Source organism: Gorilla gorilla, chromosome 2 (assembly GCF_029281585.2).
Source record: "Gorilla gorilla gorilla isolate KB3781 chromosome 2, NHGRI_mGorGor1-v2.1_pri, whole genome shotgun sequence".
NCBI lineage: Eukaryota > Metazoa > Chordata > Mammalia > Primates > Hominidae > Gorilla > Gorilla gorilla.
The window spans coordinates 153,942,219-153,961,731 of NC_086017.1; the positions used below are offsets into that span (position 1 = coordinate 153,942,219).

Consider the following 19,513-nt stretch of genomic DNA (forward strand, 5'->3'; position numbering starts at 1 on the left):
CTCCTGACCTCATGATCCACCCACCTCGGCCTCCCAAAGTGTTGGGATTACAGGCGTGAGCCACTGTGCCCGGCCTTGTCTGTGCTTTTGAGGCCTTACACACACAAAAAAATTTGCCCAGACCAGTGTCCTGAAGAGTTTCCCCAATGTTTAATTTGAGGTCGTATATTTAAGTTTTTAGTCAGTTTTGATTTAATTTTTGTGTATTGTGAGAGATTGGGGTCTAGTTTCATTTCATTCTTCCATATAGTTAATCCAGCTTTCCCAGCAGCATTTATTTAAAAGACTATCCTTTCCCCAAAATATGTTCTTGGCACCTTTGTCAAACATGAGTTGGTCGTAAATGCATGGACTTATATCTGGGTCTGTATTATGTTCCATTGGTCTATGTGTCTATATTTATGCCAGTACCATGCTGTTTGGGTTACTATAGCTGTGTAGTGTGTTTTGAAGTCAGGTAATGTGATGCTTCCAGCTTTGTTCTTTTTGCTTAGGATTACTTTGCTATTTGGAGTCTTTTGTGGTTTCATATAAAGTTTAGTATTATTTTTTCTATTTCTGTGAAGAATGTCGTTGGTATTTTGATAAGGATTGCATGGAATCTCAAAATTGCTTTGGGTAGTGTTGTCATTTTAACAACATTAATTCTTCCAGTATGTGAGCATGGAATACCTTTCCATTTTTTGGTGACCTCTTCTATTTTTTTCATCAGAGTTTTATGGTCTTCCTTGCCTAGATCTTTCACTTCTTTGGTTAGATTGATTCCTGGTTTGTTTTGTTTTGTTTTTTGTAACCAATGTAAATGGGATTGCTTTTTTGATTTCTTTTTCAGATTGTTCTTTGACATATATAAATGTTATTGACATTTGTATGTTGATTTTTGTATCCTGCAACTTTACTGAATTTTTTTTTACCACTTCTAATAGTTTTTTGGTGGAGTATTTAGGGTTTTTTTGATGTAAGATCATGTCATCTGAGAACAAGGCTAATATGACTTCTTCCTTTCCAATTTGGATACTCTTTATCTCTTTCTCTTGCTTAATTGCTGTGGCCAGGACTTCCAGTATTATGTTGAATAATAGTGGGAAAGTGGGCATCATCATCTTGTTCCAGTCTTTAGAGGAAAGGCCTTCAATTTTTCCCTGTTGGCTTTTATTATTTTGAAGTATGTCCCTCCTATACCTGTTTTGATGAGGGTTTTTTTGGTTGTTGTTGTTGTTATAAAGGGATGTTGAATTTTATTGAATGCTTTTCTGGCATCCATTGAAATAATCATATGGTTTTTGTTCTTGATTCTGTTAATGTGATGTGTCATGTCTATTGATACATATATGTTGAATCATCCTTGCATCCCTGGGATGAATCCCACTTGATCATGACAAGTGATCTTTTTAATGTGTTGTTGAATTCAGTTTGCTGGATTTTTGCATCTATGTTCATATTATATCAATATATCAAAGTGTATTGGCCTGTAGTTTTCTTTTTTTGTTGGTTCCTTGTATGGTTTTGGTATCAGGGTAATGCTGGCCTCTTTGGATGAGTTTGGAAGCATTCCCTCCTTTTCAGTATTTTTGAAGAGTTTGAGTAAGGTTGGTATTAGTTTTCTTGAAATGTTTGGTAGTATACAGCAGTGAATCCATCAGGTCTTGGGCACTTCTTTGATGGGAAACTTTTTATTCTGGCTTTGATCTTGTTACTCATTATTGGTTTGTTGAGGTTTTCTATTTCTTCATGGCTCAATCATGGTAGGTTGTCTGTGTCCAGGAATCTAACCATTTTTTCTAGGTTTTTCAATTAGTTTTGCATATAGTAGTTTATAATATTATTTAATGATTCTTTGTATTTCTAAGGTTTCAGTTATATCTCCTTTTTCATTTCTAATTTTTTTATTTGGATCTCTCTTTCTTAGTCTAGCTAAGGTTTGTTGATTTTGTTTATCTTTTCAAAAAATCAGTTTTTCATTTCATTGATCTTCTGTGGTTTTTGTTTTTGGATTTTTGAGACAGGGTCTCGCTCTGTCACCCAGTCTGGAGTACAGTGGCGTGATCACAGCTCACCGCAGCCTTGACCTCCTATGCTCAAGTGATCCTCCCACCTCAGCCCTTCAAGTAGCTGGGACTATAGGCACGTGCCACCACATCTGACTAATTATTGCATTTTTTGTAGAGATGGGGTTTCACCATGTTGCCCAGGCTGGTCTTGAACTCCTGGACTCAAGTGATCTGCCTGCCTTGGCCTCCCAAAGTGCTAGGATTACAGGTATGAGCCACTGTGCCTGGCCTCTTCTGTATTTTTTTAAATTCCAATTTCATTTATTTCTGCTTCGATCTTTATTTCTCTTCTTCTGCTAATTTTGGGTTTGGTTTATTCTTGATTTTTTTTTTTTTTTTTGACGGAGTCTCGCTCTGTCACCCAGGCTGGAGTGCAATGGCGTGATCTCGGCCACTGCAACCTCCACCTCCCGGGTTGAAGCAATTCTCCCACCTCAGCCTCCCGAGTAGCTGGGACTACAGGTGTCTGCCACCATGCCTGGCTAATTTTTGTATTTTTAGTGGAAATGGGGTTTCACCATGTTGGCCAGACTGCTCTCAAACTCCTGACCTCAAGTGATCCTCCTATCTTGGCCTCCCAAAGTGCTAGGATTACAGGCATGAGCCACTGTGCCCAGCCTATTCTTGATTTTCTAGTTCTTCAAGGTGCTTCATTAGATTATTTGAACTCTTTCTACTTTTCTAATATGGGAATTTATTGCTGTAACCTTCCCTCTCAGTACTACTTTTGCTCTGTCTCATAGATTTTGGTATGTTATATTCCCATGTTCATTTGTTTCAAGAAATTTTTAAATTTTCTTCTTAATTTCTTCATTGACCCATTGGTGATTGAAGAGCATGTTACTTAATTTCCATGTGTTTGTGTATTTTCCAAATTCCTTTTATTATTGATTTCTAGTTTCATTCCATATGGTCAGAAAAGATACTTGTGATTTGTATTTTTCTGAATTTGTTTAGACTTGTTTTGTAGCCTAAGATATGGTCTGTTCTGGAAAATGTTTCATGTGCTGGTGAAAAGAATGTATATTCTGTAGCAATAGGGTGAAATGTTCTATAAATGTCAGTTAGGCCTATTAGATCTAGTGCGTAGTTTAATTTTACTCTTTCTTTGTTGATTTTCTGTCTAGATGATTTGTCTATTACTAGAGTGGCATGTTAAATTCCCCTACTATTATTGTATTGTAGTTTATCTATGAACCTAACACTGGAGCCCTCATGTACATAAAGCAAGCATTAACTTTATATACTTGGGGGCTCCAGTGTTGGGTTCATAGATATTCATAATTGTTATATCTTCTTGCTGAATTGCCACCTTTATCATTATATAGTGACCCTCTTTGTCTTTTTTTAGTCTTTGATTTGTAGTCTATTTTATCTGATATAAGTATAGATACTCCTGATCTTTTTTAGTTTTCAGTTACATGGAATATCTTTCAGTCTCAGTCTATGTGTATCTTTATAAGTGAAATGGATTCCTTGAAGGCAGCATATAGTTGGGTCTTACTTCTTTATCCATTAAGCCACACTATGCTTCTTAATTGGACAATTGAGACCATTTACATTCAGTGTGATTATAAATAAGTATGGACTTACTGCAACCATTTTATTGCTTGTTTTCTCCTTGTTTTGAGAATTCTGTTTTCCTTTTTTTGTTTCTTATTGTCTTCCTTTGTAGTTAAGTGATTATCTCTGGTAGTATATTTTAATTTATTGATGTTTATTTTTAGTGAATATATTATAGGTTTCATACTATCATTACCATGATTCTTGCAAAAAACATCTTATAACAAATTATTGCACTCCAGCCTGGGCAATAGAGCGAGACTCTGTCTCAAAAAAAAAAAAAATATATATATATATATATAAAACAAATTATTTTAAAGAGATGACACTTATTTTAGATCACAGACAAAAGAATGGAAACAAAGGCAAAAAAAAATTCTACACTTTAGCTTCTTCCCCCAACATTTTCACTTTTAGTTGTCAACTGATATATTTTTATATTACCTATTTCTTAACAGGTTGCTATAGTTATTGTTTTTGATAAACTTGTCTTCGAGGCTTCACACTAGAGATATGAATGGATTGTACACCACAGATACAGTAATAGATTATTCTGTGTTTGTCTGTATACTTAATTTTACCAATGGTTTTTATACCTTGAACATTTTTTCTTTGCACACTGGTATTTTGTATTTTCTTCCAGATTGAAGAACTCCATTTAGCATTTTTTGCAAGGTGGGTCTGATAGTGATGAATTGTCTCAGCTTTCATTTGTCTGGGAAAGACTTTATCTCTACTTCTTATTTAAATACAATTTTTTCTGGATACAAAACACTTGGATGGCAGGGCTTTTTTTTCCCTTTGGGCACTTTGAAAATGCCATTCCACTCCCTTCTGCCTGCATGGTTTCATTGAGAAGTCTGTTTCCAGATGAATTGGGGCTTCTTTATATGTTATTTGCTTCTTTTCTGTAGCTGATTTTAGGGTATTCTCTTTGTCATTGACCTTTGTGAGTTTGATTATTATATGTCTTGTATAGATTGAATCTGTTTGGTGGTCTAAGACCTTCCTGTACGTGGATATTTATATCTTTCTCAAGTTTTGGAAAGTTTTCTGTTGTTATTTCTTTGAATAAGTTATTTATCCCTTGTTCTTGCTCTGCTCCCTCTTAAACACAGGAATTCTTACATTTGGTCTTTTGAGGTACTCTTTTATATCTTATAGGCAGTCTTTGTTCCTTTTTGTTCTTTTGTCTTTTTTCTCCGCTGAATGTGTATTTTCAAACAGCTGATCTTCAAGCAGAATTTCTATACATCAACATTGTTCAAGCTGAGGGCCAAATCAAGAATGCAGTCCCATTTACAATAGCTGCAAAAAGAATAAAATATGTAAGAATACAGCTAACTCAGGAGGTAAAAAAAAATCTCTACAATGAGAACTACAAAACATTACTGAGGAAAATCAGAGACAATACAAACAAATGGAGAAACAGTCCATGCTCATGGATAGGAAGAATTAATAGTGTTAAAATGGCCATACTACCCAAAGCAATTTACAGATTCAATGTTATTCTCGTCAAACTACCAACATCATTTTTCACAGACTTAGAAAAAAACTATTTTAAAATTCATATGGAACCAAAAAAGAACTGAAAAGTTAAAGCAATCTTAAGCAAAAAGAACAAAGTCAGAGTCATCACATTACCTGACTTCAAACTATACCACAAGGCTACTGTAACCAAAACAACATGGTACAACACAAAAACAGACATATAGACCGATGGAACAGAATAGAGAATCCAGAAATAAAGCTGCACCCTCACCATGTGATCTTTGACAAAGTAAACAAAAATAGGCAATGAGGAAAAAGGCTTCCTGTTCAATAAATAGTCTTGGAATAACTGGCTATCCAGATGCAGAAGAATGAAACTGGACCCCTACCTATCACCATATAAAAAAATTAACTCAAGGTGGATTAAAGTCCTCAAAAGTAATTTCAACAAAAACAAAAATTGACAAGTGGGACCTAATTAAACTGAAGAGCTTCTACACAACAAAAGAAACTATAAAGGGAATAAACAGATGATCTATAGAATGAGAGAAAATATCTGCAAAGTATGCATCTGACAAAGACCTAATATCCACAACCTATAAAGAACTTAAATAACCCCATTAAAAAGTGGGCAAAGGACATGAACACTTTTCAAAAGGAGACATACATGTGGCCAACAAGCATATGAAAAAAAGGCTCAATATCACTGATCATTAGGGAAATGCAAATCAAATCTACAATGAGATACCATCTCATACCAGTCAGAATGTCTATTAAGAAGTAAAAAAAAAAAACAGATGCTGGCAAGGTTATGGAGAAAAAGGAAAGCTTATGTGTCTATATTTACATCAATATAACTCTGTACTGATTACTATCGCTTTATAGTAAGTTTTAAAATCAATTACTATGTGATGGTTAATACTGAATGTCAACTCGATTGGATTGAAGGGTACAAAGTATTGATCCTGGGTGTGTCTGTGAGGGTGTTGCCAAAGGAGATTAACATTTGAGTCAGTGGCCTGGGAAAGGCAGACCCACCCTTAATCTGGGTGGGCACAATCTAATAAGCTGCCAGTGTGGCTAGAATATAAGCAGGCAGAAAAATATGAAAAGAGACTGGCCTAGCCTCCCAGCCTACATCTTTTTTTTTTTTCTCTCTCTTTTTTTGAGATGGAGTCTCACTGTGTCACCCAGACTGGAGTGTAGTGTTGCGATCTCAGCTCACTGCAACTTCCACATCCTGGGTTCAAGCCATCTTCCTGCCTCATCCTCCTGGGTAGATAGGACTACAGGCATGTACCACCATGCCTGGCTAATTTTTGTATTTTTAGTATGGCCAGGCTGGTCTCAAACTCCTGATCTCAGGTGATTCACCCACCTCGGCCTCCCAAAGTGCTGGGATTACAGGTGTGAGCTACCATGCCTGGCTCAGCCTACATTTTCCCCCATGCTGGATGCCCTCAAACATTGGACTCCAAGTTCTTCAGTTTCAGAACTCAGACTAGCTCTCCTTGCTCCTCAGCCTGCAGACGGCCTATTGAGGGACCTTGTGATCATGTGAGGTAATACTTAATAAACTCTCCTTTATATATATCTATTCCATTAGTTCTGTCCCTCTAGAGAACTCTAATACACACAGTAAGTCCTCCATTTTAAAATCTTTTTCTTGAAAATTTCATATATTGTATGTCCTTGAAATTTCCAAATAAAGTTTGAAATCAGTTGTCAATTTTTACAAAAACATCTGCTTAGATTTTTGAGAGAGATTGTGTTGAATCATTTAGGCAGAAATGCCATCTTAAAAATATTGAATTATCCAACCATTGAACATGGTATATCTCTCCATTTAATAGGTTTCATTTAATTTCTCTCAGCAATATTTTGTAGTCCCCAGTGTACAGGTCTTGTGCTTCTTTATTTTTACTATTTATTCCTAAGTATTTTATACTTTTTGATACTATTGTACATGAATTATTTTCTTAAATTTTATTTTCACTGTTCATAGCTAACTTTAAAAGTTCAAAGCTAACTTAAAAAGATCTGTTTAGATCTTTCCCATTTTTAAATTGAGTTGCTTTCTTATGGTTGAGTTTTTAAAATATTTAAACAGTCCTTTGTCCACGATGTCTTTTGCAAATATTTTCTCCCAGTCTGTGGTTTGCCTTCTCATTCTCATGATCCACAGAGTATTTTAAAACTTGCTGTTTTACTTTCACGTATCAGGGAATTTCCTGGATTTCCTTTTTTTGGTGATTTCTACTTTAATTCTGTTGTGGTTAGAGATTATACTTTATTTTTAATGATATCTTTGTTAAGATATCATTTATATATAAATATATTATATATTATATATAAATAAATTATATATCTTTATATATCATATCATTTATATATCATAAGTATACATTTCAGCTCTTAGGATATTCATACAGTTGTGCATCACTTCAAAAAGAAACCCTATATTCATTAGCAGTCACTCTCCCAGCTGGTGGCAACTACTAAATCTACTTTCTGTCCCTACGGATGTACCTGTTCTGGATATTTCATATGAATGACATCTTTTGCTTAATGGATATCTGCATATCTTTATTAGACATATGTCTGTTCAAATTGTTTTCTTAGTTTTTGATTGGTTATCTGATTTTTTTATTAATGAATTGTGTGTGTATGTTTTTTTTTTAACTTTTCTGATGGTATCCTTTGAAGAATAAAAGTTTAAAATTTTGATGGAGTCCATTTGGTCTTCTTTTTTCTTCTTTTGGTCATTTGCATATTGGTGTCATAGCTAAGAAACCATTGCTTAATTTGGAGAATGTACTTTGTATGATTTTATGCCTTTTTAATGTATTAAGAGGGTCCATGGCTCAGCATATGGTCTAAAATGGAAATGTTCTATGTACTCTTGAAATAATATACATTCTGCTGTTTTAGGGAAATGTTCTATAAATTTCAGTTTGGTCTTATTGTTTCATAGTGTTGTTTAAATATTACATATCGCTACTGGTTTTCTATCATTTTCTGGCAAGAGAGTATTAAGATTTCTAACTACAATTGCTCCATTATCTTTTTCTGTGTCAGTTTTTGCTTTGTATATTTTCAGGCCCTGTTGTGAGGTGCATATACATTTATAATTGCTATATATTCCTTCTGCTATTAATTTATCCATTCTACCTCTCTCATGGTTACTGATTACATGGCACTTTTTCCAACCCTTTATTTTCAATATGTTTGTTTTTCTTAATTTAAATAGTCTTTTTTGGACAGTGTACTATTGGATCTTGCTTTTTATCTACTTTGACAGTTTTTGCCTTTTGATTGAAGTGTTTAGTTCACTCACATGTAATGTAATTTTTGGTATGACAGATTTATGTTTTTTATTTTGCCATTTGCTTTCTGTATTTCTCATGTCTTTTTGTTGTTGTTCCTCTGTTCCTCCTTTGCTGTTTTCTTTGTGTTAAAAAAGTATACCTTTCTATTTCCTCTGTGTTAACTATTTAAGAATTTTTTCTTTTAGAGATAATAGTATTTATCTTTAGTGTATTACAATCTATTTCAAGTTGATATCGACTTAAAATGTAACAACTTTGCTTTCCCATTTTCTTTGTGCTATTATTTTCACATATATTACATCTAAATATGTTATAAACACAATAATGCAGTATTATAATTATTCCTTTAAACAATCTTACATTCTTAGAAATGCAAGAAAAAATATTCATATATAGTCTTTTATATTTATCCACATAATTACTATTTCTGTGCCTCTTCATTTTTTCTTGTGGATTCCAGTTACCGTTTCCTTTCAGCTTTAGCATTCTCAGTATGGCAAGTCTACTATCTGAAAATTCTGTTAGTATTTATCTGGGAAAATTTTTATTTCACCTTCACTTTTTGAACTTTAGTGAGATAGAATTCACATACCATATAATTCACCCATTTAAAATATATAATTTGTTGGTTTTTCATATATCTATAGGTATGTAAATGATCACCACAGTCAATTTTAAAACATTTTTATCACCTTATAAAGAACCCTCATACCCTTTGCTCTTTTTTGTCACTGTTTTAAGGTAGAAGGTCATGTTACTGATTTGGGATCTTTCTTCTTTCTATTTTTAAAACATTTTTATTTTTGAAATGGGGTCTTTCAGTGTTGCGCAGGCTGGTCTTGAACTACTGGCCTCAAGCAGTCTTCCCACCTCAGCCTCCAAAAGCATTGGGATTATAGCCATGAGCCACTGTGCCTGGCCTCTTCTTTCTTAATATAGGTATTTATATCTATAAATTTTCCTCTAAGCACTGCTTTAGCTGAACCCCATAATTTGTTATATGTTGCGTCTTTATTTTCTTTCATCTCAGTTTTTTATTTTCCTTCTGATTTATTAAACCCATCAATTATTTAAGAGTGTGTTGTTAATTTCCACATATTTGTGGGTTTTTTAAATAACTTTCTTGTTATTGATTTCTAATTTATTCCATTGTGGTGGGAGAACATACTTTGTGTTATTTCTGTCCTTTTAAATTTATTGACTTTTTTTCCCTTATGGCATAGCATATGGTCTAATCTGGAGAATGTTTTATGTAGACTTGAGAAGAGTACATAATCTGCCTTTGTTTGATAGAGTGTTCTGTAGATGTCTGTTACGTCTAGTTCATTTATAATGTTGTTTAAGTCTTCTATTTCCTTGTTGATCTTTTGCCTCATTGTTCTCTCCATTATTGAAGGTAGGATATTAAAGTCTTCAACTGTTGTTGTTCATTATCTGTTTCTCCATTTCTGTCTGTTTTTTCTTCATGTATTTTGGTGCTCTGTTGTTAGTTGTATATATATTTATAGATGTTGTATGTTCCTTTTTTTTTTTTTCTTTTGAGACAGAGTCTCACTCTGTCACCCAGGCTGGAATGCAGTGGTGCAATCTTGGCTACTGTAACCTCTGCCTCCTGGGTTCAAGTGATTCTTTTGCCTCAGCCTCCTGAGTTACTGGGACTACAGGCATGCACCACCACGTCTGGCTAATTTTTGTCTTTTTAGTAGAGATGGGGTTTCACTATGTTGGCCAGGCTGGTTTTGAACTCCTGACCTCAGGTAATCCGCCCGCCTCAGCCTCCCAAATTGCTAGGAATACAGGCATGAGCCACTGTGCCCAGCCATATACATGTTATATCTTCCTGATGGATTGACCCTGTTATTCTTAGAAGGTATCCCTCTTTATCTCTAGTAACTTTTTAAAGTCTGATATTACTATAGCCACTAAAATTTTCCTGTTGTTGCTGTTTGCAGTATACATCTTTTTCCAGCTTTTAATTTTAATCTATTTGTGTCCTTCAATCTAAAGTCTGTCTTCTGTAGACAACATATAATTGAATTTTTAAAAAATCTAGGTCTGACAGCTGTTGCCTTTTGATTGGATTAAGCTGTTCACATTTAATGTTATTGATAGTTGGATTTATGCCTTCCATTTTACTTGTTGTTTTCTGTGTCTGCTTTTTGTTTCTTATGTGTTTCATGTCTTTTTTGTTTCTCTGTTTCTTCATTAGTACTGTCTTTTGCATTGAGTATATTTTCTAATATGATTTATAAGACTGTTTGCATTGTTATAAAAGAATACCTGAGGCTACGTAGTTTATAAAGAAAAGAGGTTTATTTGGCTTATTGTTCTGCAGGTTGTACAAGAAGCATAGTGCCAGCATCTGCTTCTGTTAAGGACCTTAGGAAGCCTCCAATCATGGCAGAAGGCTAAGGGAGAGCAAGGATGTCACATAGTAAGAGAAAAAGAGCAAGAGAGAGAGAAGGTGGTGCCAGGTTCTTTTTAAAAATCAGATATTGTGGGAATGAATACAGCAAGAACTCACTTATTACTGCAAGGATGGCACCAAGCTGATCATGAGGGATCCACCTCCATGACCCAAACATCTCCACAAGGCCCCACCTCCAACACTGAGGATCAAATTTCAACATGAGGTTTGGAGGGAACAAATTCCAAACTATATCATGTAGCATTTTTATTAATGATTTTTTCACTGAATTTTTTGAGTTCTTTTTTTAACTGGTTTCTGTAGGACTTGTCATATACATTGTAACTTGTCAAAGTCAGTGTCAGATTTTTTGTTTGTTTGTTTGGTAGAGATGGGGTTTTGCCATGTTGCCCAGGCTGGTCTCGAACTCCTGGACTCAAGCAGTCCCCCCACCAGCCTTCCAAAGTGCTAGGATTACAGGCGTGAGCCACTGTGCCCAGCAGCTTCAGATTTATACCAGCTTAATACCAATAACATATAAAAATGTTACTCCTATACATCTGTATTTCCTTTCTCGTAATGATATTTTTGTTATACATATTCTATCTATTAATATTACTAACCCAAGAAAACATTGTTATAATTATTACTTTACCATCTCTAGGCATTTCCTTAACTCATTACAACTTTGGCCCCACCTACCTACTATATGCTGTTATTGGAAAATATTTACACCAAATGTAAATAGAAATATATTACATTTCTATGTTATAGGCCAAACATTACTTTCTATTCTATAAATATTATTCTATATAATTGCTTTTTAAGTCACTTGCTTTCAGCCTGATGAACTTGCTTTTATATTTATTGTAAGGCAGTTCTGGTAGCAATATATTTTGTGAGTTTTTGTTTATCTAGTGAAGTTTTTATTTTTCCTTTATTTTTGAACATTCACTTTGCTGGATTTAGGATTTATGATTAACAATTTTTAAATTTCTTTGAGTACTTTGAGTATGTTCTCTCACTGCCTTCTGGCATCTGTTTCTACTGAGAAGTCAGCTGTTAATATTATTTGGGTTCCCTTGTAAGTGACCTGATATTTTTCTCTTGTTGCTTCCAAGATTTTGTCTTTGACTTTCTGCATTTTTACTATGATGTTTCTGTTTGTGGGTCTCTTTGCATTTATCCTACTTGGAGTTTTTTTAGCTTCCTGGATGTGTTGGTTGTTTTTCAAGAAATTTGGGAAGTTGTTAGCTATTATTTCTTTGAATATTTTTCTTTTCCTTTTTCTTTTCTTCTTACAGTACTTCCATTATGAGTATGTTGGTATGCTTAATGGTGTTCCGCATCTCTCTTAGGCTCTGTTCATTTTTCTTAATTATTTCTTCTCTTTGTTCTTCAGCTTGCATAATCTGTATTGATAGATCTTCAAGTTTGCTAATTCTTTCTTCTGCCAGTTCACAGCTACTGTTGAGCCCTGTATTAGTTTTCTGGGGCTCCCATAATGAGGTACCACAAAGTAGTTTCAAAAACAAATTTTGTGGCTGGGCGCCGTGGCTCACTCTTGTAATCCCAGCACTTCAAGAGGCTAAGGCGGGTGAATCACCTGAGATCAGGAGTTCAAGACCAGCCTGGCCAATATGGTGAAACTAAAAATACAAAAAAATTAGCCAGGCATGGTGGCGCACACCTGTAGTCCCAGCTACTCAAGAGGCTGAGGCAGGAGAATCGCTTGAACCCAGGAGGCGGAGGCTGCAGTGAGCTGAGATCGTGCCACTGTACTCCAGCCTGGGTGACAGAGTGAGACTCCATCTCAAAAAAAAACCCAAATTTTGTTTTGTTTTGTTTTACAGTTTGGGAACCTAGAAGTCAGAAATGAAGATATTGGCAAGGTTGACTTCTTATGAGGGTTGTGAAGGAAGGATCTGTTCTAGGCCTCTCTCCTTTGTTGTAGTTGGCCATCTTCATGTTCACATGACATTCTTCCTGTTTGCGTGCCTGTCTCCACATTTCCCTCTTTTATAAAGACACTAGTCATATTAGATTTAGACCTACCTTGAGGTTTTCATTGTACCTTAATTTCCTTTTTAAAGACTCCATCTCCAAATAAAGTTATATTTTGATGTACTGGTAGACAGAACTTCAGCATATGAAATTTGGAGGGATACAATTCAACCCATAGCAAGCCTCTCTAGTGAATTTCTAATTTCAGTCATTGTACTTTTTAATTCCATAATTTCCATTATAGTCTTTTTTTTTTGAGATGGAGTCTCGCTGTGTTGCCCATGCTGGAGTGCAGTGGCGCAATCTCAGCTCACTGCAACCTTCACCTCCTGGGTTCAAGCAATTCTCCTGCCCCAGGAAAAAAAATCTGTGTGCAGAATAACCAGATGTCAGATTTAAGAGAAAAAGATTTCAAACTAGCCATTATAAATATGCTCACAGTACTAAAAGGACAGCATGATTGCGGAAGTAAAGCAGGGTAAGAGGACAATGTCATGTCAAATAGAGAATATCCATAAAAGGAGAAATAATGAAAAGGAATACAGGCTGGATGCAGTGGCTCATGCCTGTATCCCAGCATCCTGACATCTGGTCACTCTGCAGGCAGTTTTTTTTTTTTTTTTCCTTTGGGGGGTATGGGTCATACTTTTCCCATTTCTTTGCACGTCCCTTAATTTTTTGGTTGGAAACTGGGCATTCTAGATAATATGGTAGCAAACGCTGTGTGCTAGTCCCCACCCACCCTCTTTCCTGGGGCTTGTTATTGTTATTTACTTGTTTAGTTTTTTAGTGATGGATTGGATTATTTTAATGAAGTCTATCCCCGCCCCCCTCTCCCCCATCGTGGTAAACCTCTAATGTTGCTCCTCAGGGAGGCACCTTTTCCTTGAACATCTAGTATTTGTTTGTTTGAAAACTGGACAGTTTTGTATGTATTATAGCAACTCTGCATACTTTTTTCCTGTTTTGTTGTTTTTTATATTTTTTACATTACTTGCCTAGCCTACAGAATTTGTCTCCTTGTGTTGTACATTTATTGATGTCTGTGCTTTGTTTGTGTTTTAGTCTCATTTTCATTGTTTAGGTTTGATTCCTAAGGACTCTTTTTAGTGTCTACATATGTCAGCCAAAGATTTGGGCTGAGGTTCTGCTAATGCACCTTCAGCCCATAAAGTTTGTACTATCTGCTAATCAATCTGTGGGTTAGTTGGGGAATGCATTTGAAGTTGTGGGCATTTATTAATTTTTCCTTGGTCTTTTCTTTTTACCAACTCTCTGATGTTCCCCACACATATGTAATTTTCTAGTCAGCCAGGAATTTGTGGAGAACTTATGTGAATCCATTTATGACTTTCTTATTTCCAAGCTCTCCCTGTTAAGTTTCTGGTTGGTCCACTGCTTGCCTCAACTTGGTTTGCAACCTCAGTCTTGCAAAACTGCAAGTTTTCTCTATCCATGTCCACCAAGTCCATTACTTTCAGCCAGTAGAGCTATAGGCTTTTGCCTCTCATTGAATTGATTTTGGCACCCTGGCATAAAACTACAAGTATACCAGCTACAGGATGGCAAAACTACAAACCTCACTGACTGAACTGGGGGCAGGGGTGATGGAGGCAGTTCTAGGCAAGGCTATTCCTGCCTGAAGCACTGGCAGTTTTTCAACAATCAACAATTGTCAATAAACAGTTTCCAGTGGCCTGAAATGGTTGGTCTTTTTGGATAATTTTGTTCAGTTTTATGTATTTTTTTTTGTGGAGGGGAATTACTGACCTCTTCATACTGTTATTATTTTAATGGTGTTTTGAGTACCAAAATTGATAGATCTTATGAAAGAAGTGGCTTCATTATTCGTCAGATTATATCAAATGCTTTCCACACAATGGTGCTTCATTATAAGTCTAATACAAATGGTTACCAATCTTTTCATTCCACCATTATTGGAAGTTACTCTTGCTGTGCATTTTGTGATTAATCCTTACTATATCTTGAGACATGATAAAGTAGGTTAATACAAAAGCCTATTTTTGAAACAGTGTGATAAAATTAATTAATGTAGACATTGTTGGAAATGGATAAGTTGCACAATTACATATTATTTTTTTCTCAGTTTTTTGACAGTATAGTATAGGCAAATACCTCTTCAGAAATCCTTAATATACTTATTAATTAAATAACTAGATCATAACTGAATTTCATAAATATTGTTTTCTTAAAAATGCATTATATGGGATTACTTTTGTATCTAAGTAAGACATTAAACCTATAAGCTAAATAAGGAATATATCAATAAACTTGTTTAAATGAAGATTTGGAATTTCCGTATAGAAAAATTCATTACAACAAAGTAGAAAGATAAACAACAAACTGGATTAAAAGTATTTAAGTCGCCTGTAATCCCAGCACTTTGGGAGGCCGAGGTGGGTGGATCACTTGAGCCTAGGAGTTCAAGACCAGCCTGGGCAATATGGCAAAACCCCGTCTCTACTAAAAATACAAAAATTAGCCAGGTGTGGTGGCACGCACCTGTAATCCCAGCTACTTAGGAGGCTGAAGCAGGAGCATTGCTTGAACCCAGGAGGCGGAGGCTGCAGTGAGCAAAAGTTGCGCTGCTGCACTCCAGCCTGGTTAACTGAATGAGAGTGTCTCAAAAAAAAAAAGAAAAGTATTTGAATCACTTTTGATTGGACAGTAGGCTAATTTCTTTGATATGTAGAGATCTTACAAATTGACTAAAAGCAAGATAAATAATCATTACAAAAAATGGGCCAAAGAATATGAACAGGCAAGTTACAGAGGAAGAAGTATAAATGAATATTAAACATGAAAAGATGCTCAGGCATCTAAAGAAATTCATTTTAAACCACCTATAAAATTCTATTTTCTGTTAGATTGAAATAGTAATACCCAGTATTAATGAAGCTGTTGGAGAAAATGAGCTCTCTTTGTTATTATTGCTTTGGAAACATCTATCAGAATTTAAAATACAAATGCCATATTCCCTAGAAATTGAAAGTACACAAAAGATATGCAAACTGAAGAATATTCATTGCTGCATTTTTTATAGCAGAAAAAATTGAGAAGCCACCTAAATGTTCATTAATGGAGAGCTTATAGACCTCCGTCCAGTTGCATGAGATGAATCTGTATATGGTAACACAGAAAGAGATTCATGATATGTTACACTTTTTAAAAAGCAAGCTGTTCCTTTATTATGTCTGATTATGTTCGTGTGTGAGTAGAAAATATCAGGGAGGACATGCACAATTCTCTGTAAAATGACGAGTTTTGAGGATTGCAGTTGGGAGGTGATGGGAGGACAAGGATGAGGGAGTATCATGTTTCCAAATTGCTTACCTTATGTTTTATAATAAGCGTGTATTTAAATTTATATTAAAAGAAAAATATAATATCTACTAAATTTGTAAATTAAGAATTATATTAATAAATGAACTATAGCAAAATTTTTCTGGTTTGTTTTCTATTTAGGTATGGAAATTTGAATATTAATTTATAGATGGCAAAGGGAGTGCTTTTACATTAGAGACTGTGCATAAGTAAATGATTTCACTCTTAAGATTTGAAACATCTTTCAAACTCATAACCTGAATGAATGAACAATGTATTATATATATTGAGCATATTAAAATATTTTTATGGTCTGGGCGTGGTGGCTCACGCCCGTAATCCCAGCACTTTGGGAGGCCGAGGTGGCTGGATCACAAGGTCAGGAGATCGAGACGATCCTGGCCAACATGGTGAAACCCCGTCTCTACTAAAAATACAAAAATTAGCCAGGCGTGGTGGCACATGCCTATAATCCCAGCTACTTGGGAGGCTGAGGCAGGAGAATCACTTGAACCAGGGAGTCAGAGGTTGTGGTGAGCCGAGATCGTGCCATTGCACTCCGGTCTGGTGACAGAGTGAGACTCCATCTCAAAAAAAAAAGAAAAAAAAAGTATTTTTATTACTGAGAGAGAAAGAAAAGATTTATTAGTCATCAAATCCACATCATATTAAAAATTTATGTTATTAGCATATTTTATTTAAAATTATGTTGGGTTCAAACCAGGCACAGTGGCTCACACCTGTAATCCCAGCACTTTGGGAGGCCAAGATGGGAGGATAACTTGAGGCCAGGAGCTTGAGACTAGCTGGGCCACATAGCATGACCCTGTCTCTATAAAAATTTTAAAAATTAGCCTGGTGTAGTGGCATGCACCTGTAATCACAAGGCTGAAGTGGGAGGATCCCTTGGCCCAGGTGTTCGAGACTAAGGCAAGCTGTGATCACTCCACTGCACTCTGGCCTGGGTGACAGAGCGAGACCCTGTCTTTTAAGTTAAAAAAAAGTTGGTCCAGAAATATGAATTTAATTAAACTGGATTAAACAAAAATCTTTATATTATACCAAAGGCATTTTGAATCTATGAAAAGAGACAGTAAAACAATTTTCTAAAAAGCAATAGATAGCAAGGTTTTTCAATATTTATATCTCAAAATATTTGTTTTAAGTCTTTTTATGGAGGTTATCTTGTAATAAATATATCTGTAGTTTTTCTTTTAATTTTATAATATTTTAAGTATACATTTATGAAAATTATAGATTAAAATACTAATTATATGTGTATAAGTTTATTTTACATTATGGAATCCAATTTTATCACAGGTTTCGTCTTGATATATATCGATGTTTGGCCAGTCCAGCTCTAATAATGTTAACAGAGGAGGATCCAATTCTGAGAGCATTTGAACTTAGTGCTGATTTAAAAGAACTAAGTCTTGTGGAGGTGGAATTCAGGTGGGAATGAATGCAAATTATATAATGTATTTTGTTTCAAATCTTCAACCTCAGTTTCTTCATTACCAAAATTATAATTTGTATATATTTACATTTGATCCAAGAACACTACACCTTGTTGCCACTTACTTGGCAACAGACCCCTGCTCTCCCTCAAAGGAACAGACCCTGGTGCTACTTAAGTCATTCCTTCCCCATCTGCCCTCTGCCACCCTATAAACACCTTTAATCTCTTCCCCACTTTTCAACCTAACCAAAGGCATTGTAGAGCAGTATGAAATACAGTAGGATTATAGCCTAAAGCAGGAGCAAATTTATTCATAGTTGCTCTCTCTCTCACACATATCTCCTCATTCTCTGACTCTATAATCATCCTTGAGTAATGATCCTTCAGATCTTTCAAAAGCATATGGAATGCTTTCTGTATGTCAAGGACATTCCACACACAGACATAGTCCCTTTTCACTATTTGCTCAGATTTTCTGGTAAGATAAATAATATATGTAATACATGTAAACATAAAAAATAAAATACAACTAATTAAGAGGGATGAACACCCAGTCTGAGTTCTCTTCTGAAATGAAGATTAAATGTAATTTTGGCACTTGGCATACCAAAGAAGCACTCCTATTATTTTCCTTTAGGGGGGTAAGTTGAAAAAAAAAAGACTTTGTAATAGCAGCCTATGAAACTACTAATTTAAATATTGTTTTAAAAAAATCCTTAGAAAACTACTTTTATTAATAGTAGAGTTGAGAGAAAGTGTTGAGATTTTCCTTTATGGAAAAGTATCCCTGTTGCCCTCTAAAGAAGGAGGAATTGATTACGATTTTTTACTAGCCCCTGTTGCAAGGTTTCTACTGGGGATCTATAACTATTCCTACCTTTTCTTTCCTATACAGCTGCTATTAGAGCCCCATGTCTTGTGTGACACTCTTTCAGTGACTTGACAAAATTGGGAAAGTTCAAACTTCTACTTCCTGGAAGGGCAGTAAGAAACTTGGAGTTTTCTTTAGCTTTAACAGCAGTACTTAATGTGTTCTTCATAGACCTGAGTTCCAGAAACTGAAAAAAGACATGTTTATGTTTTCAAGTTTGGAACTACTGTCTTGTAACTTGGATAATTTAAATTTTGTTTAAACTTGATATGACATAAAGTATGTACTTTACTTTGATGAACACACAAAACGTGGTTCAAATGTAACTTGTTGCTACTTTTAACTTTATTAGCACATGAGGCTGTTAAATTATTCTGTTTAAATATGAAAAACTTCCTATTGTAACCTCATAATTTGAGTCTGAGTTATATAAAATAAAACTTACTCAACTCCTTTCAAACAGGATTTGAAGAAACTGCTATGATTATATAATCATAAAATAATAAAGTTAGATTTGGAAGCGATCATAGAAACCCATTTACTTCAATCCAGTGTTTTATAGACAGGGGAGGAGATTTATAAAGGCTAGATTTTTACTAATAGCAGCATCTAATTAGGAATAGAGTTAAAACTAAAAGTAGGAGCAAAGTTATAACTAGAATATATGACTCCTTGCTTCTGGTTTTCTATATTTCCATCTAAACTATACAGCCACTTATTTGTCTTCAGTAATCTATTAGAAATGAATTAGATTAATAAGATGTATAAATTTCACTTTCGAATCTCGTAGTCCATCAAATGTTTATCCAAAGATGGAATATTTTTGTAATAATATATACTTCTGATAAACATTCCAGTCTGCGGTTAGATTCCTAAATCAAGAAGCAGGGAGTGCCACATTTGTTAAATAAATCCAATTACTTATTTTCAGGAGTTTTGACTACATAGAGTGTATAAAGAATGATGAGAGAAATTAAGGCAAAGAAGTTTTTA

General features: G+C 34.9%; 1 protein-coding gene across 3 annotated transcripts in view; it reads left to right on the plus strand.

The window, feature by feature from the left end:
* Positions 1 to 19,513, plus strand: part of TRPC1 (transient receptor potential cation channel subfamily C member 1) — an 83,941-nt gene that overhangs the window by 36,226 nt on the left and 28,202 nt on the right. For all 3 annotated transcript variants that reach the window (XM_004037789.5, XM_004037788.5, XM_055383155.2), the window contains one exon: positions 17,511 to 17,642. In XM_004037789.5, coding sequence (XP_004037837.1) covers positions 17,511 to 17,642 — 132 coding nt within the window. The remainder of the gene's footprint in view (positions 1 to 17,510; positions 17,643 to 19,513) is intronic.